The sequence below is a fragment of the Dromaius novaehollandiae genome, chromosome 9 (assembly GCF_036370855.1).
Source record: "Dromaius novaehollandiae isolate bDroNov1 chromosome 9, bDroNov1.hap1, whole genome shotgun sequence".
Classification (NCBI taxonomy): domain Eukaryota; kingdom Metazoa; phylum Chordata; class Aves; order Casuariiformes; family Dromaiidae; genus Dromaius; species Dromaius novaehollandiae.
Window position 1 is genome coordinate 26,552,245 of NC_088106.1, and position 24,039 is coordinate 26,576,283.

The 24,039-nt window shown below is 41.9% G+C and overlaps 1 protein-coding gene across 5 annotated transcripts in view; it reads right to left on the bottom strand.

The window, feature by feature from the left end:
* Positions 1–24,039, bottom strand: part of YEATS2 (YEATS domain containing 2) — a 53,284-nt gene that overhangs the window by 19,745 nt on the left and 9,500 nt on the right. For 4 of the 5 annotated variants that reach the window (XM_064516966.1, XM_064516965.1, XM_026109589.2 and 1 more), the window contains 13 exons: positions 22,501–22,616; positions 21,189–21,350; positions 19,372–19,483; positions 17,584–17,628; positions 16,344–16,530; positions 13,299–13,538; positions 11,204–11,362; positions 8,384–8,487; positions 5,693–5,800; positions 4,455–4,628; positions 2,969–3,227; positions 1,927–2,088; positions 205–320 (listed from right to left, as the gene is read on the bottom strand). In XM_064516966.1, the coding sequence (XP_064373036.1) occupies positions 205–320; positions 1,927–2,088; positions 2,969–3,227; positions 4,455–4,628; positions 5,693–5,800; positions 8,384–8,487; positions 11,204–11,362; positions 13,299–13,538; positions 16,344–16,530; positions 17,584–17,628; positions 19,372–19,483; positions 21,189–21,350; positions 22,501–22,616 (1,944 nt within the window). The remainder of the gene's footprint in view (positions 1–204; positions 321–1,926; positions 2,089–2,968; positions 3,228–4,454; positions 4,629–5,692; positions 5,801–8,383; positions 8,488–11,203; positions 11,363–13,298; positions 13,539–16,343; positions 16,531–17,583; positions 17,629–19,371; positions 19,484–21,188; positions 21,351–22,500; positions 22,617–24,039) is intronic. The other variant, XM_064516968.1, reaches the window with a different exon arrangement.

A 24,039-nucleotide genomic window follows, 5' to 3' on the forward strand; every position in this document is an offset into this window, starting at 1 on the left:
CCCTGCTCTGGGAAGCGAGAGGCAGAGATGTGCAGACAGCAAACCAGATGCCTGGCAAAGTGGAGAGGCAGGGGTTGCTAAAGAGAATCTAGATCCCATAGTCCAAGAACTTTTCACCCAGTACAGAACCAGAGGACACCCACACATCACCAACTGCAACCTGAAACGTCAGTCTGCTTTAGTTAAGACTCTTATGTCACTGACCTGGGGTGTCTGCTTCAGGATGTAGGATGTATAGGTGAGATGTTGTGACAAGTTACTGCTTGTGCTTTGGGTCCCTCCTCCTCCTCCACTGTTAGCAGAAGAACCAGACTGGAGACCTGTAACCAGAAGAAAAGGCTTGACCCTTTAGTAACCAGACACTGTCAGCTGCTTAAGCATCCCTGTATGTACGAGTAATTGAAAATACCTTGCAAGATGCTACCATGTTTCATAGCTGAGTAGCATCCAAGCATAAATACAATTTCCCAATACAGTACAGTTCATATGTGTTGCTGTCCTCTCCTATAGCTCAGCAAATGCTACGAGCACAAGGAGGTATGGAGGGAATAAGGAGAACCTGTGAACAAGCAAAGGTATTTTGGGGGCTGTTGTAAAATTTCTATCATTAGAAGAAAATGATGCCCAACAACTGAACAGCCTTTTCAACAGTCTCTTACAGGTAATGAATCTGCAGCAAAAGCCCTGGAAATACTCTGAATCCAACTGGCTTCTTGCTTTCATTCTTGCTGGCTGTTCCAATGCAATTTTCTTAACACAGAGTACTGACTCATGGATACTAAAGGGTGATAATTTGCAGCAGCATTTTCATCTTGCTCTGCTTCCAGAAGGAATATTCTGGACACAGACTATTTTGCAGTTTCTCATTAAGAAACAAAGGTCAAAAAATATTTATGGCTTTATCAGAAAATTCATGAACATTTGCTCTTTCTTGAGGCCTGTGAGATTATTTCCTTGTCAAGGTAGGACTAGGACTGCCTCAGCTGCCTCTATAAACTGCAAGAAATGAGGCTCCCATCACAAGTTCAACAGCTCAAAATACATTTACTCAGAGTATCTATTTTTTTAGTGAAGTCTACCCTGTTGCTGTGCCGCTGGTCTTTACAGTTTCATATATTAAACTGAACAATACCTCTTCCTCACTGCCAGGATCACAACTGGGAGCAAACAATGCTGTACCCAATCCATCCTCCACCCTAACCCCTAACCTCAAAATGAGCATTCTGGAGAAGGCTCATAACAAAACTCTTCATCGACACAGACAAAAACCTGCACTATTCTTTTCTGAGAGCGACAGCACACTATAAACAAAGTATTCCCCATTAGAATTCTTTTAGCAATGCTATTCTCCAGGTTTGTTACAGCAGGTTTGATTCAAAGCCCATTAACAACAAAAAAAAATTGCATTCCCGATGTTATCAACAACTTGGGGTCAAACCTTCTATCAATAATCAAAACTATTTCTCTCTCTCATTTCAGACATAGGATCTTGTCCTTTTCAAAGTTAGTTTCTTAGGTTTCTAGTTTCTCTAAGGTCTCATTCTATTACTTATTAATAGCTTTTTCAACTGCATTCAAATTTGTCTCATTTCTACTTCATGTTTCTGATGTTCTCCCTTTCTGTAGATCACAATGAAGAGTTAAAGAGAATCCTTAGCTGCAAAATTTCAGAACAATTACAGTGCCTGCTTTGGGCAGACAAGCAGAGACTGAGAACACTATGGAAAATAGTTTCATGTACAGTATGAGACACTTGTGAGATTTCAGTCTTAAGAAGTAACACATACTGGTTTTGTTGTGAACAAAGGAATCTCATCCCATTACTGACTTCCACAGTACCAGGATGCTTTATAGCAAAAGTGGCAAACACATTAAATACGAAGTGATTACATTATTTAACTCATTAGATTTCCCTGCAAGACTAACTAGCATTATTTGTGGCTCGCAGTATGGCTCCTTGGGGTATCAGAAGCAGTTTTCCTTTCCCAGAAGGATTCTTGCTGTTGGTGGTGAGGTAAAGTTTGGTGCCTGGTGGTAAGTTTGCCAAGTTTGCCAGGTTGGTGGCTGGTAACTGCAGTGTAGCCATCACTAGGAAGAGAGAATAAAAAGAAAGAAATTAATGCTAGCAGAATGCATTGAAATCTGCAGAGGATGAAAAGACTAGGAGTGGCATGCAGTCAGCCTTTGATAATCCATACTTAGCTGGCCTAACTGCGGATTAACTCCCCCAGTGATGCACAAACCCTTTACATATGCCTGAAGAAAACTCTCTGCGTTCAGTACCACTTATGGCCACAGGCCAGACAAGCACAGCCCTGGGGCCAACAGGGCTCACTTGAGTTTAGAGCCCACACAACACCTTTTAAACAGTCCAGAGTCTGAGCTGAAATGCTCAGCTGATGTCAGCCACGTGCAGAACCAGGCTGGATGCTTCTGCCCACACTCCCATAATTGTAAGCACTGGGGAAGATGTACAGATGCAATGAGAGAGCTAGTTTGTTTTTTGTTGTTTGGGTTCATGTGGAGCCCCTTGGGTGTCTAGAGATCACAATGCTGGGCATAAGTATGCGACCTGGCTACATCAAAGTCGATTTGGGTCTCTAGCACATTCCCCAGCATACCCTGCTGATCTGCACTCCCAGGCTTCTCCCCGTCCCAGGGCACCTGGACCCCAACAGCCCATAAACCTGTGGGCCAAGTTCAGGTCTGACAAAGCTGTGCACTCTATTCATAGAGTACTGCATGTTTTAAAGTGCCTGTGCTCTCTCTTCCCCCTTAAAGATAATTAATAACATTTTCTTTATTACCACACTAGCCTTAGTCAGTCAAATTTTCTCTGTGGACTGCTACATTCATTTTATTTGAAATGTTTCTATCCCACACAGTTATCTTCGGAGTTGAAGGAATCATTACAAAGCCCCAAAATCTCCCCATAGTGAGCCATTACCAAGGTGCAGAATTACTCTACCTGAGCCTTGAGATGCGCTTTTCTGAGCACCTGCTGAAGCAACCTGCGCCTTTGTTATAGTCTGCACAGGCTGGGCAACAATTGTCCCTCCACCTCCACTGACGATGGCTTTGGCTACACCTTGAGTCACAACCTGCTTTGGACCAACAGTTTTTGCTACTGAAGAGCCAGATTTTGCCACAAGTATCTGGCCACCACTGATGGCCACCGCTTGTTTCACTGTTGACTGTAAAGCAGAACCAACTGGAACGCCAACAACCTGCAACAAATAAGCATCAGATGATGGGCTTCTGTCAAGAGTAACCACAGGAATTCTATCTGGTGCACTACCTCCATCACTAGACATTTTAGGACAGTTTATACATGTCTATTTGTTTATAAAGGCTATTCATTCTGAAACAAAATTAAATTGGGAAATGGCCAACTCCAGGTGAAAACATAAACACAACCAGGATTTCAGAGAACCCACAAAAAACTTAGTACACTCAAGTTACATGGGCACTTTTATTTTTCTCTGATACCTAAGCAATGGCTTAATTTTGACTGAAGATAAAGCTTGCCTTGGCAAAGCAGTGATCCAGAAATTTAGTTTCAACTCATTCATGGGAACAGACTCTCTGGGAAAACTATGGCCTCAACTGAGAATCCACCAAGTGCTTCAATTTTGTGTGTTCACAATATCTGCAGACAAACAGTTTGCATACTTGCTCAAATGGGCAAGCCAGTAAAAAGAGACAATAAAGTGCTGCAAATACAAATGTGTGTTTACATTTGCAAAAGTGAAAGCTACATATTTTTCCACTTGTGCTTGGCACATGATTTGACTGTATCCATAATGGAAATGGCTAAGAAGGGAGAAAACCTCTGATGCATCTGCCATCTTGTCACTGCAGTTATCGTGTCTTCTGAGAAGCTGCATTACTTTTGCCACATCAGCGTTGCATTGGCACAGACTCCCATGATAAAACACCTGGTCCTGCTGCCACCCAAGTAGGACTGCTTCCACTTTACACTGGTTCTTTCCCAGCCTCCACCCAATTCCCTATTTTTCCTGGGTTTTTTTGTTGCAGTCCTGTTGACCACGGAAAGAATTTGCTTCCTCTTACAGGAAGACCTGGGTGAGTTTCAGCAAGGGCTGATGATGGCAGCCAACTTCCTGGGTCATCAGGATGCAGATCAAAAACATCCCCACCTTGCTGCCACTGTGGGTTAGGGAGGAATGGGAGATGCTCCCTGTAAACGGTGAAACGCGATGGTGCCTGCTCATCCTGCTCTCTTCACAAGCATTAAAGATGAGCACGATGTGAGGCACTCTGTGCACATGGGGAAACCAGCCATCCAAGCTGCTGCTGCCTGTACCCTGTAGGAAGCTGTGTCTGAGACAGAACCAACCCTACAGCCCCGGGAGAAACAGCAGGCATTGCAATGAAACCACAGGGAAGAAGAACAGCTCACACCAACCCAAAGATGCACAAGTGCCCCGTACCTTAGACTGCACTGTCCCCTCTCCTGTGCTCATGACCGGCTTCTGCGGTGACAAGGCTAACATGTGGCTCCCTTTCACAGTGACATACTGCTGCACAGAGGTCTGAGTGGTTGTCCCCGTTGCTGGCTGTTGGGGTTGCTGGGGCAGCTCTCCCGGCTCCTGTTTTATTATCACCTTTTAACCAGAAGAAATAAAACCAAGAAAGTAACTAAATCACTGGGGATCATCTCTGCAAAAGCCTGTCTGCAAGAAAGGGCATGCAACAGTCAGCAACTCAAATGCAGCTCTTATACACAGCTAGGTGAACTCTCCAACCTACCTCCTGAGTGTAAGGTGAGGGCTAATCCTGACACACAAGTGTGTGATAGGCGTCTGTATTTACAAAAATATTCCAAATTTGAGAAGCGCTCATACAAATTACTAGCAATACTGCAATTTCTAGTAAAACTAATAATGGACTTGGCCATACGTGACTTCCTCAGACCCTGCATCCCAGAATGCAGCTGGAATACTTTAAAGTTTCAAATTTCTAAGCACCTTCCTGTTCACAACATGCTCTAAACCTAAATTTTTTTCTACCCTGCAAAATCATAATTGATATTACAGACACAGATATTGTAACTGATTATAGCTGATATTATTCTTTCATGTATAGCTAAAAATGCTTACATGCAACTCCGGGACAGACCCTGAAACTAGTTGCTAAGATCAGCAGCTCAAGATAGACTGATTTTTGTGTCAGATTGCTGTAGGTATCATAAGTGGTAGGAGACATTCTTTCATGTTACCCTTGGATCACCTAGTACTGCCAGAAACAACTTTAAATTCAGAGTGGTAATATTTAAGGAAATGTACTCACAAATGGCAACACCTGACATTCAGAAATCACTATAGCATTTTTGTGTGAAACTCCTGACAAATGAGCTTACTTTTATTGCATCCCACTAAGAAATAGCTTTGAAAATATTAGCTTTATATGGCAGTGATTCAAAGGAAAACACGATAGGATGAAAGAGAAGGCAAAAAAAAATATCACAGTAACAGTACAGCCTCAGGAAAAGAAAAGAAAACAAGATGTGTTTGTTGAGAGGTGCTAGAGAGCTCTTGGCAGCAAGACACTTCACCCTGACTCCAGCAACAGTTTTCCATGCATTGGAAGTTATATGCTTTGTGGCACATGTCGGCACAGAATGGCACTACTGAGCTCTTTACTCCTGCACAAAACCCAAGAGAAATACCTTTGTAAAAGCTCCCAGCCCTCCCGTCACAGATTTGGGGCTTTGCACCTTGGAATGACTTCCAATGGGACAAAGGGGTGGCATGGTGGCAAATAGAGAATCCTCCTGCTGCAAAAAGAAAGATATGGCACAAAATCAGTGAAATATGCAATATAAGAAATAAAGCAAGAGACTGCTAATGAAGGGTAGCATGGATAATCTGGGCAACCCCAAATTACCTGTGCAGATAAGCCATTTCCAAAATCAGTCAACGCTTAAATAAAAGGAATGTTACACACTTAACACAAACCTTCGAAGCAAATTTTATTTGACAAGCTACATCTCTAACGGCAGTAGGTCCTTTTTGCCATATCATAAACAAGTGAAAGAAATCAACTTAAGTTCCTCCACCAGATTTTATATAAAGCATTTCAGAGCTGCATAATTAAAGTAGGCAAATAATTTCCATACTTTAGCCTCGAGAAGAAAAGGCTCAGGAGGGTTCTTATCAAAGTGTATAGATACCTAATGGGAGGGTGTAAAGAAGATAGAGCCAGACACTTCTCAGTGAAAAGACAAGAGGCAATGGGAACAAACTGAAATACAAGAAGCTCTGTTTAAACATAAGAAAAAACTTTTTTACTGTAAGAGCGATCAAACACTGGAACAGGTTGGCTAGAGAGGTTTTGGAGTCTCCATCCTTGTAAATATTCAAAACCCGAACGGACATGGTCCTGGGCAAGCTGCTCTAGTTGACCCTGCTTTGAGCAGGGAACTAGATCTCCAGAGGTCCCCTCCAACCTCAGCCACTCTATGATTCTATATACAATCGGAGACATAGAAGAACCACCACCAAGTTGAGGAGGAGAAACAAAATTGTTCAATTTTAATCTGCAAGCAAAATTATGAGAGATGAATTTTTGCTCTCCTGTAAGCAGAAAGACCTGATGGCACACAGCCTTTCCAAGGCAGAACTTATGATTTGGCAGAAATGGTGAAGGTACCTAACTAAATGGAATATACACACTTCCACACCTGCAAAATCATGAATATTTCATTCCTGGATTTGATGCTGGTAGAGAAGTCAAATGCATTTGAGCATGTTTGTTATGGTTATGTTTCTTTTAATTAAAATAATTGCATTCTTTTACAATCAGCATGAACTCTGCAGCTACAGTTTCACAATCACTTTGATCCAACCTAAGGACAGGCCATGACCAAAAAACCCACCAAACTCCATATTCCTGCCATCTTCCTTGTGCTGACACATGTAGCTGAAAACAGGTCAGTGAGTTCCCTGCTCTGGTTCACCGCATACCTACACAACTACTAGCAAAAAGGAAGAGGTGTGAAGACAAGGCTAGAGGCACAATGAGTCCTTTCAACAGCAGCCTGCACCTACGTCATTTTAAAGTGACTAAAGAAACATAGCCTTAAGTCATTAAGAAAAGAATACAGAGAAAAATAGCACTTATTGAAGAGATGAAAGAGTGGTGAATTAAGCATAGTCTGTAACATTACTCAACTATCAGACATTCCCCTCCTCTTAAAGAAACCTTAAAAATCACAAGCTCTCCACCAAATTGAAGACACACTCATATAAACCAGAATATATTTCTGTTTATACAGTTGTGATTTTTTTTTTAAATATCTTCAGATTTCAGCTGGCTTTGCCCTGGAAATACAGAACTCAATCAATACTAGTGATATATGCCTACTTTGACTCATTTAAAACCTTACAGAACAAACGGTCTCAAACCAGTGAAAAACACAAATTAAGAATTCGTTAACATTGTTAAGTGAAATCCATCTGAGCAGAGAGGCTCTTGAAAAACTGAATAGCTAGTTGCACACCTGACATTTAAACGCTGCTCCAAACTAATTGCTTCAGATAAGAATCTTCAATATGTCTTTCTTAACAGACATGGGAAGCACTGCAGTTACAGATATAAAGGCATTTGTTCTCTGTAGGCTGACTGGCAAACCCCCTCCACGCCTTCCTCCACCATCAATATTCTCGTGACGTGGGGACAAGGAAATGCTCCTTTCAGCAGCATATCCACCAGCTGCTTTTTGCTGATGCCACTTGCCTGCCAGAAATACCTCTCCTTGTGCAAGACATGGGAGAGACTATCTGATTTTATCAGCTCCATACCTTTTGGGCTTTGCAGATGACAAGCATGAACCCTCTTCATCGCTGTGTGTTCACACATTCAGTTACTCCACTGTTTACATGAACATTTTTCTAAATTCAGGCAGCTGTAAAGCCACTAAACAACCTATTTTCAACCTAGGAACAGCTGCTGTGCAAAAATAATGAACAGAGTGGAGGTTTTGAGGTAGGCATCTCTAGCGTAATCACATGCTGTCACCAACGAAGTGAGGAAGATCGAAGTCATTTATGGAACAGCCCCTCTGAAAGAAGAGGCATTTTGAGAGCTGTGCCCTCTATGGATTTCCTCATGGTAAAGCAAAAGAGTAGTGCCTTTAACAGAGGTGCAGGCAAATCTGACTATAGCTGCATAAATTGACACTATCATGCTGTATAACCACCTTGTTCTCATAGGACTACAGCTGCTAGACAGGGTATATCTTTATATGAAATGGCAAGAAGTAAGTTGCCTGAGAGGCAGAATTTATCATACTAAAAAAACCCTACTCCACAGGAAGCTAGGTTCTGAATGGAAAGTACACACCTAACAAGAACATTACCTTGACAGCTGAGGTTACAAAACTGCTCCCATGGGTCTTTGATACAGGAGATCCAGTTCCATGAGAGGCCTGACAAACATTTGTCAGTTTGCTGGTTGGGCTCCCTGCATATTGGGAAATAAAGCAGATTTGAGGTGAGGGCCACAGAGTGGTGTCACTGAACACATGAAACTTCTAACAAGGAAGGCGGCGTTTCACTTCAGGTTTATAATCTCCATGACGTACACAAAATGAGGTAGGTCAGTGGGAGTTGGGATGGCCATGAGCCAAATTACTTTTCATTATGAATTTGAAAAAAGAACCCAAACCCAAAATACTAATGTCCCCAAGAAGTTGAGACAATTACAAAAATAATGGGGAAAATCAGGTCTGTCTCCTTTCTAATTTCATAAAGGTGATGGAGACAATTTTTCAATATTTGAGCAGCTTCCTATTTATACTCTCTTCTAGCTGGACCTAAAACCCAGCATAGTTCTGCAGCTCCCACGAGGACAGCCACTACCAAATTTTCACGTGCAGAATCCACACCCCTGAGAGCCTGCACTCCACTCAGAGCTCTGTTCCTTGCAAATGACTGGTCGACTGAGGGTATTAGCTACAGATGTGATTATGAGAGATTAAGGCAGCAAATGAGCTGCCAGTCAGAACTTGCTGCTGCAAATGTAATTTCTTCCCCTCCCCAGAAGCCCTTTGAACCTACACTATCCCCAGTCACTGGCATCTGGGAAGGGTCGGGGGAAGATGGAAGAAACGGGAGGAGAAAGGAATGCCAGAAAAGGAGGGATGCAGTGTGAGGAGTAACAAGACAGAGTGAGGCAGGGAAGAAGAAGAAACAGAAATGAAGAATGAAGACACAGGTCCCTGTACCTGCAGATGATGACTGCTCTGGGAAGAGTAACATATGGGGATGTCTGCCACAGCACGCTCCTGACCATGACCGCCTGAGTTGGATGCGGGTTCAGGAGCGGAAGGTCAGTGGTCAACTTACCCTTGTATTATTAGAGCATGTATACAACACATTGTTGCTCAGCAGCAGTTTTGTTACTGCTGGTGGTTTGGTTTTGTTTGTTCTGTTTGTTAAGAGACACAAAAGCCGTGGATTACACACATGAAACATAGTAACAGTCTCTCAGCTATACCATCATCCCTACTGAAATTTAAAAGTAAACTGTTCAGCCACTTCTAGAAATAAAGCGGTTTTGTGAAGGCTGGCTTTTACAAAGCATTAAGTTTCAGATCTCACCCTTCTTTTTAAATACAACTAGTAGGCTCATGAAAAATGTCCCAGTGACATTACATTACACTACACATTATATTCCATTACACTCAAGCCAGTCTGGCTGCTGTTGCCAGAAAGGGCCAGATCCACATCCCCTCTCCTTCCCTTGTACAGGGTCTGGTGATGAGGCTATCTGATAATAAAACTCAATTTGGGGTGGAGGGTGTCAGTTTTCCACTCTGTCACTGAACTGATCTGACTCACGTGTGAGATAAAAGGGAAGCAGCAGGAAATCAAGGAAAGGGAGTGGGGGCAGACAGTTTCTCTCAGGCCAGTCTGTACTCACATCACACTAATGTAGTGGGAAACTGCACCTTTATAGGCATTAAGACCTGTATGTCCAGCCCAGCTGGTGCTTCTACAAATCCTATCCTCCATGTACAAATCTCTACTAGGAGAATACGAAAGTTACCCAAACCATGACAAACCATATGCAATTTCAAATGTGGATTAGATAGTCAGGTTGGAGGTGTGGAAGAACTGAAAAACAAAACTAGTGGTGAAACAGCTTCACTGTTACCAAGAAAGCACCAAAACATATTTAAACTCTGCTCCTACTAGGTTCCCCCTAGCAATTCTCCTATGATGAAATTAAAATTAACACAACATTACAGCTGTTGACTCTCTCTTCCCCTTGGGCAAGAGGAAGAAGCGCTGTTAAGAGAAGAATTTTCTCATTTTCCAACCAAGTCCAGAGAACTGTGTGTGCGACATGGACACTGCAGACCACCACATGGCTTCAAGCATCATTCTGAGATGCTGGCAAACACACACACGTGCAAATGAGTGTGTTTTCAAGCAGACAGCAGTTCTTGGCTAGTGCATCACAAAAAATAAATGATTTGCAAGCAGTGAGCTTCACCTAGAGACCCTGCACAAAGATTACCAGTTGGCTCCCACACCCATCACCCATTTCCTCCAGTTCAGTACTCCTCCCCTCCTCTTGACACCAGGTTTATGCCACCTTTGAAGCACCATGGGAATCCAGCTGGAAGAACCCAAACTGGCTGGAATCAGACCAGCTAGAAGTTGATTGCAGCAACAAAAATTAACACATCTGTTTTCTTGGTAACTCAGGTCTACTCAACCAACTGTTTCAACACATATAGAGTACAGTACACTGGAACTTAGACTGACCTGCAAGCTCTACCTGCTTTCTGCCCATATCCAAGATACTGCACCATTCCTCACCCAACCACGTGCGCCTTGTTTCTGTTTAAATCTCCATGCACCACAGTCTACATTACTTTCTCCCCTTCCCTTATTGCCGGAAAAGCACAGGCTCTCTTTGAAGAGGCATCTGTGAATCCTATTTGACCTTACGCTACACACTGTTTCCTAAAGCAAGTTATGTTAAACGCCTATACACCTATAACCATGTTACTGGTCAGTTATGCAAGCTAACAATACCTGCCTTTCCTGGCTGTGCACGTTTCCATCTTCACAGATTGAAGTACTGTTAGTATACTAACCATTGTAAAGGCAAAATAAACTTTAATGGGCAAGACTATGGCACTGCCTTCTACGATCACACTACACACCTGTGCTTGTGGCTGCTGCTCCAACCATCTGTCCAGGCTTGTCCACAATAACATATGGATTATTAATGACTGAACTAGCAGAGCCTTGCTTCATGTGCACCGGAGTGGAGGTTGGGGTACGAGGTAGCGGAGATGGACTAGGGGTCGATATTGGAGAACCTTAAGAAAAAAATGCTTCTATCTTGTAAATCTCATAAGAACATAAAAAAATACAGCAATAGTAATACTTTTTAAAAGTGACTTGGTGAAGAGACATTTTTTTGCGGATGCATTTCCCAGTCTGAGCCAGATCATACAACTTGGAGAAAGGAGGAGGAGACAGAAGGAAAGGAAGAGGAGTGTAAAGCAGTATGGCTTATACCTACCCTGGGCATTCTCTGTCTACCAAGACAAACAGGGCTGAAAGGAAGATTGAGAAGCCATTCAGTCCATCCTCTAATGCTGAAGTCGATTAACATTACCTGAATTATCATCCCTGCCAATTCCAGTATACCCAAGGAGACGAACGAAGAGAGCTAAGCTCCCTGATGTGCACTTTCTTTCCCTTGTGGAGCGTACAGTGCACGCATTCATAGCCACCAATGAAATAGTTCACGTATAAAGGCCGTGAAATACAGCAGCCATTAGGTGGGCCAGGCCACTCTTGTCTCCTTACGTCTCTTATTACAGCAGAAGCCCTTGAAAGTAACCGCTGTAGAGTGTGCAGCTTCTAGGTAAAAGGAACAGAAGAGAGAAAAAACTAAAGAGAATAAAAAAGCTGAGTGAAGGAGGAAACAATAAATGCATCCAAAAGGACAGGTAAAGAAGTGATCGGAAAAAGAGATGGCAGCAAACACACTAAACTTCAGATGTCTGTTAATCAGCTTCCTCAGGAGGGACTGACAGCTAAAATAGAAGAGAGATGCCGATCAAAGAAAACCCCAATGACTTATAAATTGTGGTTGAAATCTGAAAGGGGTGACACTTCTCAGCAGACAGCAGATCCTTGGAAAAAAACATTTGGCAAGGAAACATTTAAATAGTAAAGATCAACAGTGAATAGCCCAAGGATTTTAAGAAAGACAAGATGCTCCTGTAATTCTTGCTTTCTGGGAAGCCTTGGAAATGAAGATGAGAAGTAGATAGTGAGAAAGACAAAGCACTTGGCAGAGGTTCAAATGTAAATTGCTAGTAGCTTGAGTACAGTTTTAAGATGTCAAGGGAAAATACAGAAAGAAAAGAAAAAACACACTTGAGGAAAATGAAGTTGTGAGCAGATCATCAGAAATCACATGTACTGATAGCTAGTGCTTCATCCTGTCTACTCTGAACACCAGAAAACGAACGGATGTAACAAGTCATCCTTTCACATTCACAACAAGCTACTTGGTGAGTTGCATGTTAAAATTTTCTGATGTAAAATATCCTTCAGTGGAGGGCATCATGCCCAGGCAGACAAGGGACTGTAAGTCAAGTTAGTGAACAGCATCCTGACCATGTTTAGTTCAGAAGCTGTCAAAAGAATATCACATTGCTCACTGCAGTCATCCGATGATTTAATCCAACAGAGAGCAGACTTTTGGAAGAGGAAGATGAAAACTGTTCAATCTGAGGAGGTGATATTGCACGTACAAGAGGGTCCATTTGAGTGCACAAGGTTGAACCTAATTATTTGCCCCACAATCGGGGGGAGGTGGGGGGGGGGGGTGAAGCATTTCTTCTTAATCCAGCCCAGTTGTCTGAGAGCAGGAAGGAGAAGAATGGCTTCTTCCCACACAGAGATACCCCACATGGAAGAAGTGTTCCTGTCTGGGCCTTTGTGTGGGTAGCAGTCCAGTTAAAGACTGTATCATCTGCATACTTAAAAGCATTCATGAACAAGGAGAGAACAGCTCTCATCCTGTATTTAATCTTGAACTGACAAGGCAAGCATTTCACACCTGTATTTTTTTCTTTAATATTAGAATCTTGTTTAGCTCCTTATTCTAGAACTTCCTATTGCCTGATGTTCAAACATTGGCAGGAAAACAGGGGAAGGACACAAAACAAGTCCAACTGGTTCAACCTCTTGTTTTCCACCAGCGTGAAGCACTTAGATAGGTAAACTAACATTCACCTGATACAATCTTGCAACTCATGGTGATAGGCTGGAAGGATTTTCCTGGCGACTCTGCAGGGCTTGGAATCTGACCTTGAGGAACTATTTTGCAGCTAGCTGCAATGGGTTGAAAGGCTGAATTTCCATGAGAGCCAAAGGCAACTTTCTGTGTGGCTAATTTGGTGGGAGTCCGTTCTATCGAAGATGGCAGAGAATAAAACGTGGCATGTCTTTCGGTTTCAGCATTCCCAGAGAATCCTGATTAAAACAGGGAAAAGAAGAAAAATAGTTCTTAGGCTGAGACATCTAATTCCTTACTGTGCTTCTCTACACAAACAAAATTAAGGTATGACAAACACACTCTCAAATCAAGGAAGGAAAAAGCAACTGGTGGGCAGAGTTGAATGGAGAGAAGGTGGGGTAAGGGGTTCCTCCTGTGTAAGTCTGTCGAATTTGTCTCTGAACAGAAGAACTACATGCTACCACACACAGCCTGCTCAGCTTTGGTAGGCTATCAGCCACTTCTGACAGGTTTTCTTGGTAAGACCCTTCCACTGACCAAAAGCTGCTGGTAGTTTTGAGTGTCTGCAGTTAGCGTTCTGCACAGCTAAGGCTGAGTTTCCTTTGCAGAAATTTCTCACTGCATTTTTTGGAGTAAAAGCACAAGGAGACCAACTACTGCCTTCTGACCTAGGTTTAGGAATCCATCTTATTTAATGTAGAAAGAGATCAATTAACCATGACCTGATGAGAGAAGTTGCTGCTGGTCAGCACAAGAAAGATGCAGGTTTACCTCCTTCCTGTTCGTTGCAGCACTGCTAACCTAAAGGTGCTGCATATCTTCATGTTTGAATATAAGCCTGTGCGTTTAAAACATAGTTGCATTTCTCCTCTTTTGGCTGTGCTGCTGACATAAGAAAACACCACACTTGAACAACAGACATTCTTCTCTCCTCACTGAACCAGGACAACGTCAGTGGCATTACACAATCTGCCAGAAAGGTGCACTGTGTAAGACATCAGCATTACAGCCATTTCTTCACACAGGAGTGTCAGGATAGACCAAGAAGGGCATCAAACCATTCTGCATGTGATCACATTTTGAAACATGTAAGTTGCTGTTTTCTGCTTTCTTGTGCCAAAATGCGGGACCTATAAAAGAGTCCCTTGTTTCTCAGCCCAGCTGAGTTCTGTCATACAAGCCTTGACACCCCGTATTGGGGGGGGGAAGTAAAACGAAAACAGAGGCTCAGTTTTTCCTACTTCATGCAAACTAAAAATCAGAATACTGCGCTCAAGTGGCCAGCATGTACCTTGTTTCAGGCAATTCAAATGATTGTAAGGTGTTGATTGCTGGCACATTGCAATGGGCACTATGGAATTCAGACCAAGCCTGTGGCTGCTGAAGACAGGAGACGAAGACAAAGCATCTTTTCATCACAGGAAGAAATAAGTTTGCTTCAAAAGGAGCAAAAGATGATATTTACACAAATTTGTGCCCTATTTAGAGAACAGGTTTTAATTTAGACTATTCGGACTGTGCAAACATTTTTGTTGTAAAATAAATTCTCAGTAAGATGCAGATACAAAATATGCTTCCAAGCTTTCAAAGCTCCAAGCAAGCAAACCTGCCATTTTGGAGAGTGACCACTAAAGAGAGAATCCCAGAGGGAACGGCTGCAGCAAATGGAGACTTGGTTTCTGTTCAAAACACAAAGACAGCAACTCCCAGCTCTGAAATCTGACATCAACAGGAACACAATAGTACCTGAAGTGCTGGGGTTTGTGAATGGGATTGAGGGAAGCTGGAATTCTCCTGAGTACTGTGAGTGCTGGGAACTCTTGGACAACCTAGCTGAGAGTGCAAGCTAATTTCCTTGTTCTAAGAAGGTTCAAATTCTCCTCTGTGATTTGGCTCTGGCAGGCCGGGGATGGTTATCATCTTCCCTCTTTCAAGCTGAACTACTCTGCAAAGGAAGGACTCAGTTCACCAGACTTGAGAAGAAGCCAGCAAGAGTGACTGCGGTTAGTGGCTAGGACACTTGTCTCACATAGATGTCCAGGCTTGTCCCCATCGAGTAAAGTGCAGATCTTCTACTCATATGGTGCCTGCTCTGTTGAAGCTGCGTAAGAGGACACCTCTACTCCTCCTGTTCCTTTCCACTTAGATCTGAACAAAAACAGAGGCTGCCAAGGAATGGTACATAGATCTGCTCCTTGGACTGGATTCCTCTGAGGACTGAAGCCAGGAAGTGCCTAGTGCGGGGATGACAATCGAGCTGAGGCAGAGCAGATTCCAGTGGGAAAAGCATGCTGCCTCTGGGGCTCGTAGCTACCATCAGCCTTCTGGGAATTCCAACCTCTCTGCAGATCTGAGCCCAAGTCAATTCATCAATCAGTAGTAAGGCATCCCGAGCCCACAAAGCCATGGCATGTCTTCTCTGTGCCTTAGAGTCCCACCTATGCCATGGGATAACCGCATGTCCCGATCTGGGGAAGGTGAAAATGGGACTGTGAAAGTCAGTGGTATGCACAGAGGCCATCCCTCAGAAAGCTGTACACTACGACATCTTTTTCACTGTCTACATTCGACACCTAGTTATTCAATCACTTTTTGCCGAGTTAACGCGTGCTAGGAACCCACATATACCTGAACACATCCCTAGACTAATCCCTTAAATGTATATATACATGGAGCCCTCAAAGCACTCAGAAACCTGAAAGGCTGTCTGAAAACGCAGTTTGCCAAGAGCAAAACTACAATCGCTATTCAACAACCATTCTTTCCAACTACATGTGCTGCATAAAGCTCCACATTCACTAAGTTTAGCAGAATAGAGCCTATTCAACAAACTCCAGATTCAAAAATAGAAGTAAAAAAACCAAATAAACCGTAACAATTTCTGAATTCCGTTTCCTAGTACGCTGAGGAAATAATCATTTGGTATGAGCAACAAGCAGGTAGAACTGTCAACCTTTAAGCTGAAAGGACAATTAAGAGAAGGTATCCAGAAGAGCTGAAGTTCCAAGAATTTGAAATTCAGCAATACCAATTCGCTTTACCTTTGTCTGCAGAAGCATCCGGGCTGGAGTCATGCAACTGTTTAATTGGTGAAGAAGCTTTAACTGGTGCTGGGATACTCAATGGCAGTGGTAAAGATGTAGGAACATCAGAAAGGTCAGACTCTGAAGACTGGCAAAAGAGATATTCCTCGCCAAGGGAATGTCTATGTAGCTCCACATCCACTACCTTCCAGAAATAGGTGAAAGGATGACATTAATATTTGGTAGCTAGGTAAAGATATAAAAAGTGAAAATAAATGCCTCCATCTTTTTTAACGTTGCAGGGCCAATGCCTGGAAACCTCCCCCTACTTCTGCATAAAATTTCCACTCATTTCAGGAAGAGACTGCCCAGAAGTCCAGCAGCATCTAAGCTAGGACAAAAATCTTGCAATATGAAAACACCATGGTAAAATAGCACATATCTCTGTCCAGGGGGATATCTGAATAGTAAACACTTAAGGAATATAAAGCCCAGATCCAAGCATGCTACTAAGGAAAGGACTGTGTATCCTGATAGGAATGGGCACTGAACTGCAGCTTGCCTTTTTCAAAAAAAGCCTTGAGAAACACACTACTACAACATTACCTATTCTTCAAAAGTGTTCTTTAATCACAGTAGACATCTCACATTAAAGTCTCTTCCACAGACTGAAAAGCTGAGGTAATGCAATTTCACAATAAAAATTTCCATTCACTACAGTACAAGGGAAAAAATAAAAACTCTAAGGCTATAACAGACTATGAGATATTCATTCATTTATTTTATTTCAAGTTTTAAGACTTCATTTTCCACGAATGTACTGAATGTTGACACAAGCAGAAAGTTAGAAGTACCTATATCTACTGCAAAATTTCAGCAGGATAGTTAGGTGATCCACTTAATTTAAATTCCTTATTTACAAGATCTGCAGCACATCAGAACGCAGATCAAGACATTTGGTAACAGAAGCTCCACAAAGAAATACTAATTAAAACCGTAGTACAGGTTAACATTTTATGAAATAAGAGTGGGAAAGAGTCTCCCCTGCACTGGAAAGTGAATAAAAAAAAAAATGACTGTTGTCACAAACAGTGACAAGCTGTTATAATTATTTCACTTAACAAGAGAGCAGAATCTACATTCCCAAAACTGAAAGCAAATGGAGATGACTTGGTGCTTAGACCCTTATATCTTTTTCATTTTAAACATCCTTAAGGGAATCAAAGTACAGCATCCCTCCCACAACCGGCTGACTCACCGTTTCTGCGCCAAGTGTCTGCAGGCCTGTGTAGGTCCTGTCCAACTGGGCAAAGCAATACAACATAGTTATATTAACTGGGGCAAAACAATGTATTAGCTAGAATTTACAGTACAATTTGTTTGAAAGGAGTTGAAACTGCGTAATTTGAACAATGTGTCATATTTTCTGAAGTCACAGGGTCAGAAATCTGTGTGCTGTTAAACACTCTCTTCTGCAAAATAAAATCGCAATCCAAAGCCTATGCTAAAGAAGAAACAGAGAAAAACGTTGAAGGAAATGAGAGTTGTTGGAGAGACTTTATTTCAATTTAAGAGGAGCTTAGAGCCCTAGAAGAGTGTCCTTTTTTATTCCTCATGTCAATATAAGGAAACAGTAATGAGAAAAAACTCAAAGAGTTAGTGTGTGAACAGCACAAAGGTTATGTTTATACTATAATCTTAATAAATAACCGCTCAGACTGCGTATCACTGGATAAGAGACAAAAAATCCCAGTGACATCTATAAAGATATCTGTACAGAGAAGCTAGGTTTGATAGACTTCTTGTGTCTCAAAGCTCAGGGGCAGAGACAGTCTGTCAGCCATGGCGGAGGGCTCAGCTCACTCCCTTCATCCCATACAAGCCACCGGCTGACAGCACAGACTTGCTGATTTGAGTTCCCCATGGTAACTTAGCCACATCCATGCACTGGAGATTCTTGTCTAGCACACTGATTTTGAAACACAAGAAGCTATAGCTTCAGCTCTTCTGCATGCCATTGACTGGCTCAGTTCTCCTCTGTAGCCTGGGCTTCCTTGGCTGCACAACAGCCATCACAGTTACCAGTCTAGTGGAAGCTTGAGTCATGCAGTCACCTGGAGCTGCAGTGCACCACAGGAGATGCAGTCAGTCTAGGAATAGTTAGTGTCAGATGCTTGAATCACCTTCCTCTTGTGTCTGTGCTCATGCTCTTCAAGTATTCAAAGACACATACTTTCCTCCAAATTTCTTTTAATCATAGTTCACATTAAACATCCCCAGTGCAGAAGAACATTTCCAACTTTCTTTACAGTCAGCATGCGGGGCTCCAATGAAATATTTACATCATTAGGAAATTAATTAGTTGAATTTAAACCTTGCCTGCATTAATCATGCTGCTCTAATGAAAATCAAAGAAATGTGAATAAGCCAGCTCAGGACTTATTGCCACTAATGCTAACACTGCTAATTTAAAAGAAAACAAAAGTAATGGTCTAGTCTTCCAGGACTGCTGTGTACTACAAATCCTACTCAGCATCACAGGACAGGTGAATGACTTGAAAGAAGGCTCTGTTTAAAAGAAAGGAATAGGGAATCTCAGCCTCTCTTCTCCCCACCCACTCTACCAACAGAGAAAATCTCCAGCTGAAAGGCAGAAGTGTCGGAGGAACAGAACAAATGTAGCAATCGCTTTACCAAGAGGAAGAGAGCCCGGCATCAACCTTTCAAGTAAAAGCTAGTAAAAGGATGATTAAAGTCTCAAACTGTACAGAAAGCATATGTAACTCTTCTGCTGCTCTGAGCAGAATCAATGCCAGCTTTCGCAAGGCTGGGTTCCTCAGCTACAGCATCACCTCTAACACAGCCAAGACAACCGACTTTCCTGAATCTTCTTTTGACTCTCCATCTCCACCATTCATGTATAAAAGAGCAGCAGGACATAGATACAACAAAGGGAGGCAGAAACACACACAAAAGCAGAGCCTCTTCTAGATTATGCAGAAGAACCCATTTAATTGCCTTTCTCTCAATCATTCTGTTCAAATACCTTCAAATTGTGTATGATATCAATCCTCTTGTTCTGGCTATCCTTAAAGTGTATCTGGACTCTCACAGGGAATTCTCCCCAGCCTCTCCTGGTCAGGTGAAACGGAGGTTCTCTGGAAACAAATGGTGATTCACATTTTGGATGCAAAAGGGGTATAGTTTTCACCATCTCTTTTTCAGAAAACCTAAGACTGCTTTCCTAAGTGATAGCTAAAGTTACCTTCAGTCCTGCTGTTCAGTATGGACAGAGTGCTAAGTCTGATCATATGACCAAAACCACAAAAATTCTCATTTCTGTGGACAGTTGAAAACATATTTTCACCTTGCATAATGGAAAAGTGGAGAAAATGGTAAAACACTGTGCTGGATAAGAGAGCAACAGAAACAACTGACATTTTAAAAGAAAGGCTGCTTCAACACCAAATTAAAAAATACTCGTTTAAGAAAAGACCCAAGTTAGTTCCTAGGACACTGCTGCAAGGTGAGTTTTCAATGCAGCATTTTGCAATCTCTGCTATCCCCTACCTACTAACAAAAAGGCACATAGCACAATATACAGATATCAAAGAAAAGCTAACTCAACTAGTGCTATTCTCCATGCTGAAAAAACAGGGCATATTTATCTCCAACATTTACCATTACTTTGTTTGAACTTTAGTTTGTTGTAATTGTAAAGCTCCAATGTGGTTTTGCAAAGAAACAAAACACAAGAGGTTTAAAGGTTATTTTCAGTTCAGAATATGAATGTTAATTAAAATGACCGGGACTGTGCTACAGCAAGAAATCGATTAACCAGAAGAGATTAAAACAGGAGACAAACAGCACTAATGACAGATACTGTAAACTGAGAAGGCACAAAAAAGATAGCATTCAAGTGTAATTTAGTATGTTATGAAAGAAATATAAGAGGAGTTTGTTTTCATCCACCTCACCACCACTTTCTCAGGATCATTAGTGACCCTTACCAACACTCCTCATCTCAGATATGCCCTTCTGGAGTTGCCTTTTGGACACCTTGATTTTGCCAGATTTATGTTGCCATTTTGTACCTAGGCATCACAAACCCAACCTTCCTCCAGGCAGGCAGCAGAACACCTTTTGGAGAATAATTTCTTTGGGAAGACACAAAGTAGCTTGAAGTCATGCTCCAACTGTCTTGTCCAAAGGAACAAGAAGGAAAGTTGACTAGGCATTTCCCTGCAGCAGTCAGCAGAGAACGGACCCTGCGATGTCCCTGGGGCAATAGTTTGAATATGGCTTTGGAAGAGGACAGAGAGGCTGCCATGTTTCTGTTGCACCAACACCATCACACTCCTGGGAAATTAATTCCATGAACCATGAAGTCAACCCCACTGACCTCACTACAGGAGAGAAATATTTGGGAGGGGGATAAAACTTCTTCCCAAACATACATGTATCATGAAAACTATGGGCAAATTAGCTTTCTGTGAGTCCTCTTCCTTTTCCACACAGGACTGGGAGACAGAGAACACATGTTTTAACAACAAAAGTCTAACCTGAACAGCAGACAGTTTAATACATACAGGAGATGCACAAACTCACATGGATAACACAAAATACAATTAAAAGCTTTTGCCAGTAGGAAAATCCAAAAAACTGTTTGTCACATCTGATACAGAAAAACTAATTTTTTTTTTTTTACTACTATTTTATGAGTAAGTCAAGCCAAGGTGGAGGTTAAGGTAAGGCATGGAATACAAAACCAAGAAAAGAAGGGGCGAATTTTCTAAGAATCTGAGCATGGTAAGTGCAGCAAGCATAAAGACTGGAATAATGACTGGAATAATTCCTTATTACCTCACTTCTACCAGGTCATTAGGTTTGTAACTGGGATGGAGGAAGAACCAAACTTTCTTGACAAAATGATTTATGCTGGGTTCTCTCCGAGAGCCTCTGACATACACCATCCATTTATGGGTTGACTGATCATTTTCTTCTCTCTTGTCCGGGGGAATGTACCTGGCAGAGAAATTAAAAAAAACAAACACAAGAAAAAATCCCAAATAGATAAACATCACAAAAAGTATTATGGGGAAGATTAGGCAAAAAAATTAGGAATGGTAAAGTGCTTATCTGTACCTAGCCCACTTACAGTTCTGTTCATTGTTCCACATTCTGACATTTCATCAAGCCCTCCAAAAAAACTCCTCCAGAAAACAAATTTGGATTTCATAAACTTATTTCTACTGTATGCTTCTAATAAATTTCTTCAGTATCTCAGTCAGAACTGCCATATGAAATTCTTCCATACGAAATCCTTCTGAATTAGGAAGGCTTAATTTTAATGTTTTATCACTATCAACACTATCAAATCTCTTTCCCCATTTCTTGTGAATTACTGAGAATCCTTATCACTCCAGAGCGCAACGGTAACTCTGCTACCATAAACGCAAAAAAGCAATTCTTATTATAAATTTGTAAGAAGCTCCATAGACAATAATTGGTTCTAGGTACATTTTCAAGACACAATTCTAACACCTAAGTCTCATCAGCCAATGTTCACTACTTTCTATGCAAGAAAGAGACTGACTTAAGAGCGAGCAGTCTGACAGTTTAAAACCTGGACTTGTCCAAATCTTTCTAAAAGAACACATTTCTTCATTAATTTCCTCAAAGTTCAAAGTTATGTCCCCGTCTTATTTCCCCATCTTAAGATTTGTGGAGAAATATTATAAAAACTCTATAAAAGAATTTCTTCCTACTATGCTGGACCTTCATAGAGTTTTCCTCATTCCATTCTTGTTTTTTTATTATTGTTTTGTTTTTAACAACACTGTTCATATGGACACACTGAACTAGCCAGTAGGGCAATTTGGTTTTCCAAGTTTTCAAGGGAAAAATTGTTTTTTAATTGATCAGAGCAGGCTGAAAGACTAAATTTGGAAGAAATACATCTTAAAACCTCCATATATAACAACTGTTAAAACACCTATTCCTCTCCCAATGCTCTTGCTGACACTCAAGGAGGGCAGCCTTCGGCACAGCTACTATTCAAAGGCAAGACCTCACATTGTGACAACTTAACAATTTTTAATTGTCTCCTAATTTTAACCTCTTATTCCACTGCATCCTGAAATGAAGAGCCATCACCAAGACTTTGGATACTAACTTGGAGACGTTGCCAACAACAATTGTTTTCTTCACATAAAGCCGTGAAGTCTCATCATTTGATAATCCGGCATTTCGTTGTCCTGGTTTTTGAGAGCTTGAAACACCCGAACTGTCCTGAGGGTAGGGGAAGAAAAAAAGGCAAACAAAAAACCAAACATTCCTCTTAAACATTATTTTGTTTGGCACTAGGAAAGTAAGGCATAGTTAAAAAAGTAAACCTGCAGAGTAACATAAGAGACCAATAACAAACGATCTCTAAAGAAAGATACTTAAATTGCTAACCAGGCACATCTAAGTAACTGAGGTGTAATACACTGCCTAGTCAAGTGTACACTGCATGGCTAAGCTCAGTGTAGGGTAAGCAACATGCCATGGATCTGAGACATGATTCCAGCCTAGGTTTCAGAAGCACTAGCAATACACTATCTGAAAAATCGAGCACCGCTATCTGAAAAATCGAGCACCGCTATCTGAAAAATCGAGCACCGCTATCTGAAAAATCGAGCACCGCTAGAGTGGCATCAAATGGGTGACTAACCAAAACCAAAAACAAGCCTCCCACAAGCTGCTTCTGCAAATCCTTCCCTTTCCCAACCTCTGCTGCTTTGATGCCCTCCAATGTTGCTTCACCACTACGAATCAAGGTTGGGCCTGGGAAAGGAATTCAGCTTCAACTAAACTAGCATGGAAGTCAGCCATATCATGTCACTGACATTTAGATAAGCTTACAAATCCACCACAATTGTTGGTCATAATAAAACCAGCCTAAGCAACTCTGTAACACAATCTGAGCTATTAACTGTGGCCGAGACTCGCTGGTAAAACGATGACATGGTCTCCCACACCACCACTGTAGGCTGCATTGTTATTTGAGTTGGAACAAGAGATTTTTCTGAGATTCTCTTGGCTAAAGGACTGTCCAGAGAATAAGGGACTCTATCCTCTCATGAACAACAGACTGGTGCTGCAACTTGCTGGAGTGTACTCCACTGAGCACCTGTCAGACGAGGGTCAGTGTGGGAAGCACTGGATTCACTAGGAATCACTACTGCCTCCTCTGGTAAGGCAATGATGTCCCAAATGGGAGCAAGGACAGTCAAAGAGACTGGGATGGCTTCTGTTCTTCATCATGCCCTCTGCCACCCCTGAGCTATTGGCCATGTTGGCCAAAGTTGCAACATCATGCCAGACCCAAGCAATATAACTACGTCACCAAAGCCCCTAGTGCAGAAACAAGTTATACTGGTCAGTGCTTTTATGATTCAGCTGGGACCACAGTACATACTGCCTCTCTGCCTTCTGCTATGGATCCTGGGCAGGGTTTCAGCAAACTGCAGCCCTGCTATCAAGGGAAGCACACTGCTTGTTTGATGGAGAATCAGCACTACTTCTGCAACATATCACTGCAACTTGTTGAATTGTACAGTTTAGTTACATACAAGGAGATACACCCGTCTCTGGTTTGGATTATAGGCTGTACTCTTCCAGCAGGCCTGGGAACTGAACAAGACTGAAGGGAAACTGAAGTTTCAGAGAG